Source organism: Botrytis porri, assembly GCF_014898465.1.
Source record: "Botrytis porri strain MUCL 3234 chromosome Unknown BPOR_016, whole genome shotgun sequence".
Lineage (NCBI taxonomy): Eukaryota > Fungi > Ascomycota > Leotiomycetes > Helotiales > Sclerotiniaceae > Botrytis > Botrytis porri.
This window is the reverse complement of record NW_024066090.1, coordinates 132,736-150,466: the sequence shown is the minus strand read 5'-3', so window position 1 is coordinate 150,466 and position 17,731 is coordinate 132,736. Positions and strand designations below refer to the sequence as shown.

Genomic DNA, 17,731 nt, shown 5'->3' with positions numbered 1-17,731 from the left:
TCTCAAAGATCCGCAGCTAGATATTACTTACAACTTACCAATAAGCTCTAAATCTAAAGACTACCTACTACGAAGTAATCTTACCACAAAAGTCTTTTCTTTTCTAGCTTTCAAGGTTTTAGGGATGATCAAATGGTATTCTGCTTTGCCGTTTAGTCTTTGAATTGAATAATCTCGTTGTTTGAAATATAACAATTTTTTGTTATGGTATTAGTATTAGTATTACTTTGCGAAATTCTTTTTTCTTCTCTTGAATCGAATGTAGAGATATTTAAGAGTGGGAAAATAGTGATATGAGTCGCGTAAAGGGTTTGGACTTTGGTAGTAATTTCGCATCAGTTTTGGCACTGAAAATTTAAAGCTCGTTTACTTCAATGCTATGTTAAGATTTACGAACTCCTGCGCAGCCAGTCCAAATTCTAAATCACCTGCTTTCTCCATAAGCACTGAAAAGGTGGCTTTGAAACAAAAATCTGTTTGTTGTCCTCCTGATCTCATTGGAGTTCACAAGAGAGGCAACGAGGTCGTAAATATAGTGCACGTCTCAGTTCCTGGAGTTTTGCGCCAAACGGGACATCTATCTAGTGGCCTTACGGTTATGGAACCGGTCTTTACGGATAGTTTGAAAGGACAAAGACGAGAGGAATGGGGATAAACAAGCCTGCGCCACATAGGACATAGGAGGAGATATAGAAGGTAGCGAGGAAAACGAGCTAGGTACAGTGGCTGGGGGTGAGGGGAAGACCAGAAAGTGATGAGGAACTTGGTAGATTAGATTGATTTGAGTGGGGATTTAGGGAGTGGTTTCTAAGAACACAGGAATTGCTAGCCTGTCAATGAATTACAAGGGACAATTATTGTGAATGAAGGGGCTCGTTGAAGTTTCGGCTGTAATTCAAATTCCAACATTGGATTACTGAATTTCCGGTGGTTCTAGCATAGTATTAGCCACAAACTGCATTGTCGTTCTTTTTTAGATAGTGTGAACTGAACTGGGCTGGAGTTCTAACTACTTTCATACTTTCATTCATATCATATTGGATTAGCCATACCTTCGAGTGTCTACAATACTAGCAGGAAAGGCCAAGATCTGATTGAAATCAATTTGTGGATTCCATTTGATACATATAGATGATAGAAATGCATCTGTGTGGACGGGAAGTGATGGGCATAATGTTAATCAAGCTCACCACCTGGCTCAATTGAACTGGAAATCGCTAAGAGCCCTATCGAATAAGAAACGATTGCAACTGTAGCAGTGGAGGAACTCAACACTTTAAACAGTCGGCACCTAGTCTTATTTTCACTGAAGACAGTTCAAGATATTTAAACACGGGGGCAGGCATACATCAAAAAAACCTATTCTGGGGTTTGTTCCCCTGTCAACAAAAAGACAACGCACAAATCCGAAACCACGATACCAAAGTCAAGAAAATAAACTAGTACAACGACATCATTCTCAAGCGAGATTTAAGCACAGGGGTATCTAGCCACGTGGACACGGCAGAGGTAGACAAGCAACAACAAAAATAGGACAGATCGTCTCACTTAAAACAAAGCAAGCCTACCGGCATATGCGACTAAAGTAACAACGGGACGGCCCTTGTCCCTGTTACGATGTGCAACAAATTGCCAACATACCGAGTGATAGGTGCCCTTTATCGACATGGAAAAAAACGTGGCAGTCATATAAAGCCATGTAATGAAGACCTAATGTAGGTGCGGCTTGAGTAGATGTGCAACAAAACGGAATCATTAGATGATGAGGCAAGGGGGTAGAAATGCATAATTTGCAGATGATCCACTCGCTTGAGTAGGAAGGGGCATCTCGGCCGCCGATGTTGAGAAAAAGAAGGTGGTATTCCGGCTCAACTTGGAAAGTTTAAGAAAGAAAAGAAATCATCTGGAAATGTATGTAAGAACAAGATGGCACTCGAAACTATTGTGGACCCGGGTTGAAAAAATGTACCGTGAAATTTATTTACTAGCTAAACATCAGCCCGATATGAGTTTATCGATTACCCCTTGCGCCGGCTGGGGCATCCGTTCTTCTACGTTTCAATACAGTCCCCATTGCATCTCTCACCTCCGGATCGGACCTTATAGTGTTTTGTACAAGCCATTCTTTGACTTTCCCCTTTACATCATTCATCGCCTGTGGATCATTGGCGAACGGAATCATTTCTAATGCGTGAAGTCGAGACGCATCGACCTCTGCAGCTTTTGCAACTTGTTCTAATCGATCAAGTTGCTGCTTCAGCACAGTTTCTGGGTTTCCGTTTTGTGGAGCTGTGGGTTGTTGTAATAATGGGCCAAGCTGGGAAAACGCAATGTATAATGTGAGACTCGCTTTCCGAGCAAGTTGTATTAATTGGAATGGAAGATATGGCGGATGTGATGTGAATTTCGTGAGGATTGGATTTAGGATGTTCGTTGCAATAACGGGGAAGTATGGACGCGAAACCGTGTGCAGTTCAAATACGCATAGCATGGTTATAGTGATCCAGCGCCAGTATTTGCCCCAGTCTAGATAGCCAGCAAGACTCAACCCGTACATGAATATCCCAGCGATGCCGTAATAAGGCCCGATCGTCTGCATACCATGGGCAAGGTAGTCTCTGATTGTTGAACAATGTTGCCACCCTATAACGTCTGGTCCAAATCTTTCGTATGCGAATCGTTTCGCGGGATTAAGAAGTGTGTCTTGTGCCAATTTCAGATGGACAAAGTATCCCTCGGAGGAAGGGGAGGATGATGAAACTTTGTCAGGATGATGAATGGCTGCTAGCCGCCTGAATCTCGATTTGATTTCTCGTTCAGTTGCCGAATGAGGAATACCCAGATCTTGGTAGAAGTCTCTTGCTTTGCGAATGTCCCAGTCGGCCTCGTAGATTGTGTACAGGAGATATGTAGATATGACTAATATATTTATGCGCCGGCGATGTTGGACCCATTTTGGGGAACCAGGTTGAGGTTTTGGATCGCCAGCACGTATTGTCAGTCCGTACCATAAAGTTTGGACCCAACCTGTAACTAACTAGAGAGTCGTGTTAGGAAGCATTATATGAATTGCATGGTTGTGTTAGGGGATAACTTACATTAGGGAGGAAGGTCCAACCAGCTAAAGAAAGAAGATTATTAGACATCTCTTAGTCCTCTACCGTCTCCGTTAATGTATTTTCAGGATATGTAGAACATGAACTTGTAAAAGAAGAGAAAACAGTAATCCCTTGTGAAGATGTCAAATATCGGAAATGTATCCCAAACGGCAAGAGTGAAGCCACTTATCCTTTGTTTGTGACAAAAGGCTTATCTTATCGGAGCACGCTAGCGGCCGCAGTAAAAGTTTCTGGGGGAGACGTTCACGAAAAAAATCGATAGCCTTGAAAGTTGATAATATCAAAATGTCAATTGAAATGCCTTCACAATCAACAATCGCTGGGGTTTCTCCCAAGAAGCACAAGAGCAAGTCGGAAAAGAAGCATAAATCAACAGATAGCGAGAAAAAACGAAAACGTGAGAATGGGGAAGAAGGGCATCGATCGAAGAAACACAGATCCGAAAAGACGGCCACACTAAGTTCCTCCTCGATACACCCACCAGCTGAAGTATCCCCATTCCATCTACAGACATCTTCCATCTTTTTGCCCTTAGCACCAGTATCTCAGAAATTCCCTCTCGAGGGTTTATGCGCCGAACATCTTTCCCCACTCATTCTCACATATTATCCTCCATTCAATGGAGTTATTCTTTCCTACAGCAACCCACGATTTGCCGAAAAAGCCTTTGGCAACGATGGAGATTCTACTCTTTTGCAAAACTTGGACGAATATGCGGTCAGTTGGGCTTGGGTGACTGCTGAGTTTCTACTCTTCAAACCGGAAAAGGGAGCTTGGTTAGAGGGTTATATCAATTTACAAAATGAAGGGCACCTGGGTTTAGTCTGTTGGAATCTTTTCAATGCAAGTATCGAGAGGGCAAGATTACCAAAAGAATGGAGATGGATAGGTATAGAGGACCAAGAGAAGGACGCGGAAGCCGAAGCTGAAGAAGGCGCAACATACGCTGAAGATGGAATTGGCTATTATGTGGATGGAGAGGGCAAGAAAATTGAGGGAACCGTGAAATTTCGAGTCAAGGAGATTGAATCAAATCATGATAAGGAGAGAGGGTTCTTGACAATTGACGGAACGATGTTAGATGAGGAGGCTGAATTGCGATTGTTGGAAACCGAACAAGACAGGGTTGGAAATAAAGACAGTGTCGGTAGACGTCTTGGTGGTGCAAAAGCTCTTGGTGCCACTAGCTTAAGAGTAGCCGTTGAGCCCTCTGCCACAGAAGTGGACACAGGGAAGAAACACAGACGAAGAGATTGAGGTGTTCTCTGGGTATTATTTGGCGTTAGTGGATACCAGGGTTCTTCATAATGATATTATCTTAAGTAAAATTACGCGTGATGCACTCTATGTGTATTTACCAGTTTATACAAGTCCTAAAATCTGTGTAGCATGTGAAGAAATCTCTTAATATCAAATTGCTCGTTTGCAAAGACCAGAAACAAGCCTAGAAAAGGATTACGGTGCACTTATTAGCGTCTTTCAAGCTCACCAGGAAAATGATATCAAAGTCTGACACGTGATTGCCCGTACCTTCTTTTTTATTTTTGGAGTTCGCGAAACTATTTTCGCGTCAAACGCCGTGCTCTCTTCCCCACACCTTTCTCTGCATTGCATTTTCTAGCTAGGTAGATCTTAGAAGCTTCAAACGAGCGGGTTGATTTACATTCCTCATCGCCAACATGAGACTACGTTTAAATGTGCGCAGGCACAATCTTCCTGACTGCCCCATTATCTGGGATGTCAATACCTCAACATCCGCACCTACAGTGTCAGAATTACTAAATGAAATTAATGATGTTATTCCCATCGAATCTACAGAATGGGGGATGGAGGATTATGCTGTTGAGGTGAAAGGAAAGGGAGGGCTCAATTATGAATGTTTACACTTTCAGCCTGTCGATAAAGTAATGAAGGAAGAAGATGAAGTAATGTGAGTTTGAGCTAGCATTCATTACACATTTGCGAGAAATAAATATTAACATTCCATTCTTTAGCATTCGCCCACTTCTCACTAATGATCTGCGAGCGCGAAGAATATCTGGAAGGCATCAAATTTCGGCGGATGGGAGACATTTAGTTGACGGTGTCGCGTTTGGAAGACCTATGTTGAGGAAGCCAATAAACCGCCCAGAAATTGAGATCCCCCCTCGCAAACGACGCAGAATCACAGTCGATGAAGATGAGGAATCAGAGGATGCCGAAGATAATGAGCCAGCAGCCAAAAGAATTACTTTCCGACCAGAAGTTGACGAAGATGAAGACGATGAAGACGACGATGATTTTGATCCAACTGCAGACAATTACGAGGATGAGGACGAAGAAGAAGAGGAAGGGGAAGAAAGCGACGAGGAAGTCGCGGATACAGAAAGTCGACAATTAGTTATTCATGCAGATTTCGAGGATGACGATGAAGAGAGCGATGACGAGGTTGAGAAAACAGACGACCGACAACTCGTCCTTCATGCAGATTTCGAAGACGATGACGAAGAAGACGATGAAGACTTTGAGCCAGGATTGGAGGAAGAAAATTCAGAGGATGACGAGGGAGAATTTGAGGGGTTTCAAGATGACCAGCCCAACTCAACTGCTCTCGATAACGAAACGGAAAAATCTGGCGATGTTGACGAGCTATCTGCTGCCGACCGGGCTGTCCTCTCAAGTGTCAAGAACCCATCAACAAGAGCAAAAATTTTCAAATTGCATACTGCTTTTCCCAACGCCTCCATGTCAGTTGTCAACTTTGTTTTAAAAGGTTCTGATGGAGACATATCCCATGCCTATGAGGCTCTGGTTCGAGGATACGTTCCTGCCAAGCCGAAGAGCTCTATCTTACAATTATATCCTAATCGCCCCAAGTCACCGAAGGTCTCGTCTAAAGCCCAAGTCTCTAAAGGCAGTGAAGCAGAAATTACATCCAAGCAAAATGGTCCGGCATCAACCAATAACATGGATTTAGACGATGAAGAATCCGGCTCGGAGGAGGAGGAGGAAGACGCGTTACTTCAACACTATGATCAGCACGGCTTACCGCCAGGTTCGATAACTTCAGGCAAAGCATTATCTTATATGGCTGAAGCTATGGAGAGTGCTCCCGACTCAAAGCCAAAACATACCAAGTTTGAAACCGGTCCAACGACCATTTCTACTAGTAATGGTAGCACCTCTGCAGGTAGAAATTTGAGCAACGGGCTTACCTCTACACCAGCAATAGATCTCAGGCCGAATGATGATGAAATATCAATTGATAGTGACAATTCCTCGGAATCGTCTTCCGAAGCGGATTCAAGCAGCAGTAGTGATGATAGCGATGATTCGTCTAGCGGAGACGATTCTAGTGAGGCTGCCGACTCATCATCCTCATCGTCTGATAGTGATAGTGATAGCGATTCTTCGAGCGATGATGAAGCACCGGAAGTCAAATCAAGTAGACAGGCTGCGCCAGTTTTTGAAGCTGCTAAGCCAGAGTCTAACCCATCTACCGGCAAAGTTCTTCCAAAACCACGAGTTCCTGTGCCTCCTAAACAGGGCAAGAAAGCAACGCACTCCAGGAATCAGCGTCGTAAACAGGGTATCGCTCTTGCCAAGCTTAAAGAGCGAGGTATTCTTCCAGAGGACACTAAAACGGCTGAATTCAACCAGCTAGAAGTCAATGATAGCACTTCTCCCGAAGAAGCATCTGCCGCGCTAGCAGTATTGAGAGCCAACGCCAACTCTGTCAAAATTCAGAATGGAACAAAAAAAGCACTCTCCGAAGCCGATGAGTTTGAGGCTCGTAGACGTGAATTGCTTGCGTCTCTTGCATCCGGCGGTATCGAGGTGTCTCCGATAACTGGTAAGACTGTAGTTGATACTATGGATGTCGATGTCCCCGAAATGGTAAGCAGTGCGCCTAAAGCTGGCAATGACGCTTCGAACCCCACTGAAGATCCCGATATCGCCAATGCGGATCTACAAGAGGATTCTGAATCCACGCCATCAAGTACAAATCAACAGGCTAAATCACGACGAGCGAAATTGGACGTGGGTGCCGGCCGTCGATTGTTATTTGGTGCACTTGGTATGAAGAACCCGAAGACTAAGAAGGACGAGGACAAGCTTCGCGACGACTTGATGAAAGAAGTCCGTGTTTCTAAAACTGTCAACCCACCTGAAGAAGTTCTTGCCCAAGAGACAGACGTTCTCGCTGTTAATAACGATGGATGGAGAGATAAGGTTGCTGTCTATCGAGCGGTCGAATGTTGTCAAGAAGGTGTTGTATTAAGTGAGCCTCCGTTTCCATTCGTTCAGCGATGGGATCCTCAGCAGCAAAATCATAGAGGTGGCAAGAAGAAGAACCAGGCCCAAGGGCATAATGAAGATTCACAAGGTTCAAAGAAACGAAAGCGACGCAATGGAAAGCAAACACACTCTGAAGAACGGGAGGAGTATTTTGACGAATCATACCAGCCAAGCTACGAGGAAGGAGTCACGGAGACACAATCGACGGAGCCGCCAGCGAGACAAGTTGAGAGTGTGGAGCTCAGGACTGACATGGGAGATCTTATTCAAGAAACTCCTGATCTAGTCGAACTCCCAGAAGATCCAGCTACTCTGCCAAATCTAGAACCAAACGTGGTAAAATCTGGTATGATCATTACCTTCAAGCAAATGCTTATGGACGAATCTACAAAATGGCAACCACAAATTTCAGCTTATCGTACAGCCTCCGTTCTGAATGTCGACGATAATGGTGATATCACAGTTTCTTTGGCAAGAAGAGACAGAGATTATCCGGTGAAGCATTACGATGAAAATGGAGAAAGGATTTGGGGAAAGTTTGAAATGCCTAATGAAGAAGAGGAAGAAGAGGAAGAGGACAATGGAGAAATGGTCATCACCTTCTACGAGCTTGTCGAACCGAAGATTGTCGCCTCTGCCCCAGTAAGCCTGTCTACCGAAATTTCCAAAAATGGCATGGCGACTGATGAATCCGTGACTTTAAGCAACGAAAACTTAGATGAAACGCAGTGCTCCCATGTCACAGAGACACAGTATTATGACACAGATCCACCAGCTCCCGCTAAAGCTGCAGACACAATCAGTACGCCACGCAATTCGAAGCTAGAGTATCTTCAAGCTGAAGCATTACCGGAATCAATCACTGATAATGCTAAGGAAAATATATCACATCTTATCAAGGAAGCTGGTTTTCGCTCTAATGTACCCTCCTCCATAGTCCGAGATTTTGCTCTCAACGATTTGGAAAAGGGTGAAGAAGCGCTTAAGCACGATGAAATGAGGACGGAGCCAATGGATGAAATTGACCAAACCTCGTTTTCGCCAAAATTCAATGGTTTCGGGTCGAGCTCACCGATCCGACAACCACAGTCAATTACTTCTCCTAACGGGCAACAATCGAGTTGGCACACTGTAGGATCCCAAGAACCTTCAAGCGTTTTAAACCATGATAAACCAGAAGTGTCTGCAAACCTAGAGTCTGATTCAACTATTCAAAAGGACTTGACAACAAGAGTGCCACAAGTAGTTCCAAACTTACAGAGCACTCATACCAAGCCAACCACTAAGAACATCGATGTCAACAAGGCTCAGGCATCGTGGGAAGCCCTTCAGCCGCGTAGAAATGTATCTAGTCCAGTTGAGACAGACCAAACACTTGACACGGTTGAGGTAGATTGTAGAGCAGCAGACCCAAAGTCATCGGGGCAATCATCATTCGCAAGTTTGGTCACTGACCATGGACGGCAACCAGATTTCAGTTTTGAGAATATACGAAACCAGGAACTTCATGACGCCAAAACAGATCTTACAACAATGGATATGGCAACACATGATGGCGATGAGCCTGAGCTTCCTCCACACCGATCCAATTCATCTAGCAAACCTGCTGAGGACGATAAGGCTGTACCTTCATCGGATGGTTTTCCAACTGTTGAAGAGTTTCTCAGCCAGCCTTCCCAGTCTTTGAAGAAGCCTGAGAAGAACGCTTCACAGCCTCCGCCAAAAAACCCGCAGGCTATCACTGGGACGAGAAAAACATTGACAGCATTCGACGATACACAGTCTTCAGCAATTCCGACAGACGATAAGAGTAAGAAACCGTTGGTGGCATTTGATGATTCAGACTCAGAGTCGGATACAGTGCAGGTGAAAGCCGAGCTCGAACCAAAGGGAACTGGAATTAAATCAAAGAAGACTATTGCTGCATTTGATCCATCTTCTGATGAAGAAGATCAGACCACGCCTAAAACATCTAAAGCACCACCAAGTTCGCAATACATGGATCTGACCCTTTCAAGCGATATAGAGCCCGAATCTGAAAAGGAGAAATTGAACGGCGAAGGCTCAAACAGGGGTGAAGAAATTCAGGTAGGATGGGGAGCAAAGACAAAAAGTAATTTGAGAGGATTAAAGAGACAAGGGAGTAATAGCTTGGGAGGTGCAACAAACACTTCTCTGAACACCAAAACTTCCAAAAAAAGGTTTTGAGCATGTTAGATACCAGATGCCGGAAAGTCAATGTCAAGATTCATTTCGAATGGTGTGCTATTTTTGGCAAATACTATTTGTAAAGAGAGAAGAAGCAGAGAATTATGCAGCAGCTAGCAAAATAGTAAGTTACAACAGGTAGCTACAAAAATAATACAATAACAGATAATTATTATTGACTTATTTTTGTATTCTCTGGACCTTTAAAACTGTGATCACATCGGACTTCATTCTGCTTTTGAGTTAGTTGTCTCTCCTCGTCAGTGGATAAAGGCGGCGCATGCATGCAGTGCCAATACCTACTTTGAATATTCTGCTTCTAACATTTCAGGAGTTATGTTCCTCCTTGATCTTCTCTTTCGTTATCAACCCTTTCCAGGTGGTTCATTTTGCAGTGTTCTTTTGATTTCCAACCTAGTTGTATGGAATTCTTTTTGTTTCGTTTCATCTCATCCTTGACGTATGTTATGCGAGACCCTCGTTTAGTCGGTGTTCAGCCAAGAACAATGCACTGGCTCTCGATTGTTCTTGCTTGCTAATAGGGTTTAGGATTTTTCTTCTAGAACTGTTTCTACCTCTCTCCACTCATTTTCTTTGAAGTCATATTTCTTGATTTCAAGATGTGGAAGATTCATTTAGTGTTGTGATACATTGATTCGCAAGTATGGGTTTAGATATCTTTGTTTTACTGAACACATGTAATCTTACATCTCTATGCAATACTGCGAATATATATCTCTTGTCGCAATATTCTTTCTGTTATTTTTGTATACGTACTCTTGTATATAGGATCTTGGAAACCTTTTGATATCAATTTTAGCTATCACTTCTTCTCGAGTACATTTATTCAAGAAACAGTCGGTCTAATACGTCTACTTCCAAAGAATCACCACATTATCCCGCGCCGCATATATACGAATTCTACCCCGCCAGTCATCATTTGTGTTTACCCAAAGAAACCTGCCCTCGATCTGGAATCACATGCTCAGTCCTCGAAGCTACATTCTATCTCTCGACGTTTCGATTCCTGAACTGACAATTTGAGTGTGAAACAAACAATCGTATATTCAAAAACGCCCCGAGTCCGAAATTGTCTTGTCTTCGAGTCAGTCTGAAGATTTGCACTTTCTGAAGTGCAGAATACGAGTTAAACTCGGCTCAAGACCCAACCCAGATACTTTAAAGAAATATGAAAATTATCTCACTACTTGTCGTCTGGAGTTTCTTGCCTGTTATCATCGCTTCGTCATTGTTGGCGCCGACACCGGTTTTCACGGGTACAACTACTATTCCTACATTGTCATCATCATCAGCGATTCCGTTCTTGATTCGGAAAGATTGGAGGAATGGGAATCCTAGGGAGGGATTTCAAGCTTCTGGATCGAGCGAAACGAGTGAAGAGGATTCGTTAATTACAACCGCGCCGAGTGTAGAGGATATTCAGCTTTGGGAAAAATATCATCAGACTACTTATTGGAGTTGTGTTACGCGGATGACTTTGGTTCATTGTGGATGGTATGTGTTTTCTCTTCTGTTGTTTGAGAGTGGGGAGTCGGATTTTGGATTGCGGTTATTGTGTTTGGCTTTTGGGTTGAGGAGAAAAGGGGAAATGGGAGATGGGATAGTGGTTTAGATTATAGAGAAATATATGCTAACTTCGGCTAAATAGGCATGAACCGATTCTTGCGGGAGGAACAGAGATTGCGGGAGCTTCTTGTGGATCGTGTAATGCTGGAAGAGTGGTTGTGATGGCCGCGGGAGCTGTGATTGTTGCTGGAGTTTTGTGATGAGAGATGAGGGTAGGTGTTAGATTGGACTTATTTTGCGGGAGGCGGTTGGTGTTTGGAGGGGATGTAGATGTGGAGGGAGTGGCAAGATTTTCATAAAGAGGTATTGCTGAATACAGAGTTTAAAATTTTAATTGTGCGAATTAATGAGAGTTTTTTCATATGGGTGGATTACTGACATGCGATGGAGTCAAATCGTTTTTGGGTAGATGGTTGGTGAGATACTATACATGTGAAGCCGGCCATGTTATTTGGGCCATGATACGACTAATTGAATATGAAATTTCATTGTAAGAATTCACTTACCAAGGTTCCCGGAGTTCATGAAGTTGGGAACAACGATTCACCTGAAACGATAAGAGTAAGTTCATTGGGAACTAGCACCTGAACCTTTTAAGCAATCTATCGTTTCATAATACTATTATTGTAACTCTTGAGGAAAAGGAATTTCCAGTATCAGAGTGAAAGAGATAGACTAGGAGAAGATGTTTGAAAGTTGGTAAAACCTATCAACTTTCAAGTACAGATGATTGAAGGGACTAGCACCAGTCATTGACGAAGAGCCCATCACACTACTTGCACAGAATTCCTTTAACAATTATATTTCTATAACACACTTAAGATCTCTCGAGTTCCCTATCACCTGCCCACGCCAACTTTCTCGTATCCAATCTCTCTCCCTCACCCCTCTTAACTTCCACAACCTTCTCTCCCGTTGCCCATCTCAACATCGTAAGCGAATGTTTCCCAAAAGTATATTTACCCTTCCCATCCCATTTACTTTCCTTGATACCCACTTCCTCCTTCTCCGCCGTATTTGTCACCTTCACATTATCTCCAGTGATCGTAAAAACCTCAACCTCACCCTTCACCCCCAATAAATCCGTTTCGAAACTCTCCTCCTCGCTCACATTCACAACACACAAACTAATCACTCCATCCTCATCTATACTTCCGGCTACATCCAACCAGCTCGCTCCTCCCTGTTCACCCACTACACTTCCCAGCCACTTTGGTTCCTGAACCCCTTCGTACGCTCCACCTCTCACATGGAGTCCTAGAGTCCATCCGCGCATATATTTACTATACAGCCATAATGGCCACCAACTCGTTTGTTTAATAATCCCATCTTTGCTTGTCATCAATGGAGAAATGACATTGACACTCTGAGCCAAATTTGCCATCCCCACATATCGACTCTGGCGAATAAAAACATTCAACCATACACCGACGGCCAGAGCATCGCTTAGAGTGTATTTTTCCTCGGCTCCCTCTTCTCCGGGAGCACGTAATGGATCCCAGACGTTCCATTCGTCGAAACAGATTTTGGGGACAGGTACCGAGGGGGGAATTTTAGCTTGGATGCGTGCGATTTGGATGAGGGAGGCGGCGGATTCGATGGCGGTTTCTGCTTGTAGGGGTGAGAGGGCGTTGGGGAGATGTTGGGATGAGGTACTGTAGATGTGGATACTGTGCATAGTTATGTGGTGAATATTAGGTAGTAACACGGTGAGATCCCAAGGTGAGAGACCAGTTTCACCACAGAGGATGAGCTGAAGGGATGGATCGAGGAGATGGAGAGCTTTGGACCACTGGAGGGCTTTTTTGGCGCTGGGTTGATTTAGTCTTGATTTCTTGGGGTGGGAGATGGAACGTACTAGTCTTCAGCAGTCATTTGCTCAACTTGCCACGGCCCCCAAACTTCGTTTCCTAGGGCCCAGTATTTGATATTGTATGGTTCTTCGTGTCCATTTTTTCTTCGAAGATTGGCATAGTAGGTATTTCGGGTACCATTGCAATATTCTACCCATGCCAATGCTTCGGTCAGTGTTCCTGTTCCCATATTGAGACAGAAATAGGGCTCGACTCGTTTTTCCTTTCCCTCTGAAAGAACACTAAGATAATGCATGAATTCATCAGTTCCTGAATACAGTTAGCTTCCGAGCCCAAGCGAACAAGTAAGGAGAACAAATACCAAATTCATTCGTCTCAGTTCCTAACCAGGCAAGTTCAGGTCGAGCAGGTCGATTTCCTCTAGGCCCAATGCCATCTTCCCAGTGATAAGTAGCGATGAAATTTCCACCAGGGTAGCGTATCACAGGAATATCGAGTTCGCGGAGCGCGCCGAGAACATCCGTGCGGTAACCATGTTTGTCGGAGAGAGGGTTTCCAGTATCGTATATTCCGCCGTAAATGCAACGGCCCATATGTCTACTACGTGTGAGCAGATATACAGGCGGGAGAAATAGCTTCAAGTTGAGATACATGTAATCTATCCCCTAGACCACGAGCTCGTGATGTGGGAAACTTTCAGGTGATGTAGAATGGAATGGTGTGAAAATGACATTGCATTTTCAACCGGTTGTGGTGTATACATGGACTTTCTCACTCGAGAAGGTCTAGTATCCAGGGGATGACAAGATTTGCACAGAATGCCATTTTTGACATTATTTGAAAATTGAACTATCTTGAAATACAGCCAAAACATAGTTAAGATGATGGCTTCTCGCTCCAACTTTCAGCGAGCACCACCATATAGAGATATTCTCATTCTAAACTCAGATCATGCGGATTCAGATGGCACTCTAGTTTTAGAAGAGATCAAACATATCCTCATAAGAACGCTGCCAAGTAGTCAAACAACACTAGACTTTGAAGATATACAAAAGTACCACTCACTCCATAAACCCTCCATATATCATAGGGTCTATTTCAAAGTCAGTATACCTTCATATCAATCAACTTGTAAAGCTCTCTCAAACATACCAATCTTCGACAACCTCCTCGACGCATCAATACTAATCGAAGGCGTCTCCCCATCGGGTATTCTCGTAAACGTCGTCATCTTCACAATATCTCTTTCCCTCGTCAAATCCGTGTCGTAATACTATTCCTTACCTCACGGGATGAAACAAACAACATAAAGCGCTGCCCACGGAATACTGCCATCTTAATAAACCTTGGAAGCGTCTAACAAGACTGAAGACAAGTCTCCCGTCTCCACCTTATCCACCTGATACGACGATATCGACTCACAAATCCACACGCACAAACCAGAAGAAGTGCGGGTAGCGAATCACCACTCTGCGCGCTCATTGGTGCGCATATACATTGCTCCGAGCCATTGGACGATGCAATCCGAAACTGCACGCGCCCTCCTGACAAGCGAGGCTCTCTGACTGGATGGAAAATCTCAAGCCACCAACAAGCGAGACTGTACGTCTCCGCACCCCACGTTAGGACTTGCACATCCTAGTCTGCTCACGCCCTCTATAAAATGCCTAGGTAGGTAGCAAGAGCAAGTCGCGGTCAATCTCCATAAATGCTTGGAAAACTTGCGAGAGGAAGGAAGTCATTACCGTACATTAATCGAACATGCAGATGCGTACCAATAGGCATTCTTGCGCCGAGGTATCCCTGCGTACTAAGATGCATAGGATATGCTCTGGGACGAATCACAACAAAGCAGTGGCTGGTTCCCACATGCGGAGAGCTAGAAGACTATCGTAGATTGCCATGTCGGGAGCTCCCAGGTGCCATTTCCCCAGGATCCCCGCATAACTAGCGTGTTATCATATGGCATGTTGTTGGTGTTGGTAAACTGTGATGTGAAGTGAAGAAATATAAGATGTGAAGATTTCCCTTGCGAAAGTTGATCCCTCTTGATCAGTATCTCTTCTCGAGAACATTTATTTAATTGATACTGTAAGCTTTCGAGCATTGTTACAGCCATGGTTCTGTCTCCAAAAGTTTATCAGGTAAGATTTACATGCTTGAACTCAGTGTTCGTGGTCTTCGCTAATACTGAATCACAGTTTCTCGTGGGTGTTTTCGCCTCAGTGGGTTCTATTCTTTATGGTTATGATCTAGGTACGTATATTGTATACTCAAGACTCTGGTTGTCAGCTCTAACAGTAAATTAGGTGTTATCGCCGAAGTCGTTGCAAGTGAAACATTCGTCGAAAGATTCCGACCAACTTCAACAGAAATGTAAGAGGCCCTCTTCCAGTGATACGATACAGAACTAACTGGCTCAGTGGTATCGTAGTATCCTTCTTCACGGGAGGAGCATTCTGTGGTTCCGGTCTTGCAGGTCCAGTTGGAGATAGATTCGGTCGTCGATGGACCATCTTTGCAGGATGTCTTATCTTTATACTCGGAGGCGGTCTCCAAACCGGTGCACAGCATATTCATCATCTTTGGGCCGGTAGATGGATTGCCGGATTAGGAGGTAAGATATCAAAACTTAGCAATTCTGCTTTAACGACCCATCACTAACAAACTATCATTAGTTGGTTTCCTCGTTATGATTATCCCCCTCTACCAAGCCGAAATCGCACATCCCAGCATTCGAGGTCGCATCACATCCTTACAACAATTCATGTTGGGAATTGGTGCTCTCGTCGCCGGGTGGATCAGTTACGGAACATATGTTGGCATCAAAGGCAACTCTGCACAATGGCGCTTACCACTGGGACTCCAACTGCTTCCCGCCGTTGTTCTCGCCGGTCTCATTTTCCTCTTTCCCGAATCTCCACGTTGGCTCATCGATCATGGATATCCAGACAAGGGACTCAAAACGCTCGCCAGATTGCACGCCCATGGGGATGAAAATGATCCATGGGTCCGAGCCGAATTTGATCAAATCCAAGACAGCATTACGTTTGAGCATGAGCATGAGGCAAAATCTTACTTGGAATTGTTCACGAACAAGTCATCTTTCCGTCGATTATTTATCGCGTGTGCCTTACAGGCATCGGTACAAATGACTGGTGTTTCCGCAATCCAGTACTATTCCGTAAAGATCTATGGACAGATTGGTATTGTAGGAAGTGATGCTTTGAAATATCAAGCTATCAACAATATCATTGCTTTGCTTGGGGAAGCGTGTTGTGTTTTGTTCATTGATAAGTTGGGACGAAGATGGCCTTTGATTTGGGGTAATCTATTTAATATGGTTAGTCATCCAATTCCTCACTTCCTATACATGCGAGATCACAAAATACTAACAATCGCTCCAGCTCACATTCCTCATTGCATGTGTCCTCATCGCCAGCTTTCCGCCCGCTACCAACCATAACATCGGCGCATCCTGGGGCTTCATCATCATGACCTGGCTGTACAATTTCTCCTTCTCCTGTACCTGCGGACCTCTCTCCTGGGTAATCCCCGCCGAAATCTTTGACACCCGTACCCGTTCTAAGGGTGTCTCCATCGCAACCATGGTTTCCTTCGCCTTCAACACGCTGATCGGTCAAATCACCGATACGGCCATGACCAACATTGGATACAAATTCTACTTCGTCTTCATCATTTGTAATTTCACCAATGCGCTATTCTTCTACCTATTCTTGCCCGAAACCGCGAGAAAGCCTTTGGAAGAAATGAACTATCTTTTTACTCATGCACCTCTTCTCGTAAGTTTTTCCTTTTTATCACTAACTCGCACCACACATTTAAGAAATCCAAATCCTAACAGCAAAACAGGTTCCTGGAACAGACAAAGCATCGTACAACGCCGGCTACGCCGCGGATATCGAGAGAAGAGCTCAAGAAATTAGTGATAAGAACGGGGTTGACGTTGAGCACTATCAAGGGGACCTTGAGAAGCATCGCACTGGTGCCAAGTCAGCCATGGGTGTGGCATGATGGATCAGTTATGAAGTTATGATAGTATCCTTTATGGATATAGAAATTGGATACCCGAATATTAATATTGACTATTTATTGAATTGTTGAATTGGTGCTGTGGACTTGGATGATATGAGTGATTGTTCTTTGGCTAGCTGTCCTATGCGATGCTGTGTGATATGTATATACTCGAAATGAATGCTGGGGCACATATCTTGCGACCAAGTCCCTACCCATTGCTGTGCTAGATTGTAAGGTAATAGAAATTACGGAAATGATATACAGAAGTGTCCTTCTGATGTTTTGAGGTTTGGTTGAGAGAGTACACAGAATGTCCAGAATATCGTTCGGGTTCTTTGAGACTGAATTTTGTATCTCAACAGAAGTGAGTGATGGAATGCAAGGCAACGATATCCTACACTCTAAAGATTTCATCATCGCGTTGTATGCTTTGTCGTTGAATCCAAGCTGTCCACAATTTTCGTAGGAATCTCGCAACTAATTACCAGTAAAGAGTATATGAACAATGCAAATTTCTCTGGGTGGATATGTATAACCAGATTTATATATCAAAATTGTAAAAGCTTACAACTTGTAGGTAGGACGTTCAAATCCATTATATAAAGCTGTAATTCAATTTAGTGAGGAAGATTTTAAGCAGCTGTGGTGTCCATCGCCACTCTCTGTGTAATTCTTGCCCATGGCGAA

General features: G+C 43.9%; 6 protein-coding genes across 6 annotated transcripts; 4 read left to right on the top strand and 2 right to left on the bottom strand.

The window, feature by feature from the left end:
• Window positions 1-1,955: 1,955 nt before the first annotated feature.
• On the bottom strand, window positions 1,956-3,261 carry EAF01_010277 (uncharacterized protein). The gene is made up of 2 exons (XM_038918534.1): window positions 3,099-3,261; window positions 1,956-3,037 (listed from the first exon to the last, which is right to left on the bottom strand). Exons 1-2 carry the CDS (start codon window positions 3,144-3,146, stop codon window positions 2,012-2,014), a joined length of 1,074 nt encoding a protein of 357 aa, XP_038765759.1. The 5' UTR covers window positions 3,147-3,261; the 3' UTR covers window positions 1,956-2,011.
• A 143-nt stretch (window positions 3,262-3,404) lies between these two features.
• Window positions 3,405-4,376, top strand: EAF01_010276 (uncharacterized protein; the record flags this gene model as incomplete). The annotated part of the gene is made up of 1 exon (XM_038918533.1): window positions 3,405-4,376. One exon carries the CDS (start codon window positions 3,405-3,407, stop codon window positions 4,374-4,376), a length of 972 nt encoding a protein of 323 aa, XP_038765758.1.
• Window positions 4,377-4,798: 422 nt separating this feature from the next.
• Window positions 4,799-9,605, top strand: EAF01_010275 (uncharacterized protein; the record flags this gene model as incomplete). The annotated part of the gene is made up of 2 exons (XM_038918532.1): window positions 4,799-5,049; window positions 5,114-9,605. 2 exons carry the CDS (start codon window positions 4,799-4,801, stop codon window positions 9,603-9,605), a joined length of 4,743 nt encoding a protein of 1,580 aa, XP_038765757.1.
• Window positions 9,606-10,223: 618 nt separating this feature from the next.
• Window positions 10,224-11,440, top strand: EAF01_010274 (uncharacterized protein). Its single transcript, XM_038918531.1, has 2 exons — window positions 10,224-11,120; window positions 11,275-11,440. The coding sequence occupies exons 1-2, from the start codon at window positions 10,795-10,797 to the stop codon at window positions 11,390-11,392; spliced, it is 444 nt and encodes a 147-aa protein (XP_038765756.1). The 5' UTR covers window positions 10,224-10,794; the 3' UTR covers window positions 11,393-11,440.
• A 534-nt stretch (window positions 11,441-11,974) lies between these two features.
• EAF01_010273 (uncharacterized protein) lies at window positions 11,975-14,237 on the bottom strand (the record flags this gene model as incomplete). Its single annotated transcript, XM_038918530.1, has 5 exons — window positions 11,975-13,003; window positions 13,051-13,315; window positions 13,368-13,603; window positions 14,072-14,099; window positions 14,159-14,237. 5 exons carry the CDS (start codon window positions 14,235-14,237, stop codon window positions 12,010-12,012), a joined length of 1,602 nt encoding a protein of 533 aa, XP_038765755.1. The 3' UTR covers window positions 11,975-12,009.
• An 886-nt stretch (window positions 14,238-15,123) lies between these two features.
• On the top strand, window positions 15,124-17,041 carry EAF01_010272 (uncharacterized protein; the record flags this gene model as incomplete). Its single annotated transcript, XM_038918529.1, has 7 exons — window positions 15,124-15,150; window positions 15,208-15,262; window positions 15,316-15,382; window positions 15,430-15,623; window positions 15,685-16,349; window positions 16,414-16,809; window positions 16,880-17,041. 7 exons carry the CDS (start codon window positions 15,124-15,126, stop codon window positions 17,039-17,041), a joined length of 1,566 nt encoding a protein of 521 aa, XP_038765754.1.
• Between the last annotated feature and the right edge of the window lie 690 nt (window positions 17,042-17,731).

Coding starts and splice junctions, on each gene's coding strand:
- EAF01_010274 (XM_038918531.1), top strand. CDS start 10,795: ATGAAAATTATCTCACTACTTGTCGTCTGGAGTTTCTTGCCTGTTATC. Junction 11,121..11,274: donor ACTTTGGTTCATTGTGGATG/GTATGTGTTTTC, acceptor TCGGCTAAATAG/GCATGAACCGATTCTTGCGG.
- EAF01_010277 (XM_038918534.1), bottom strand. CDS start 3,146: ATGTCTAATAATCTTCTTTCTTTAGCTGGTTGGACCTTCCTCCCTAAT. Junction 3,038..3,098: donor GTTGGACCTTCCTCCCTAAT/GTAAGTTATCCC, acceptor ACGACTCTCTAG/TTAGTTACAGGTTGGGTCCA.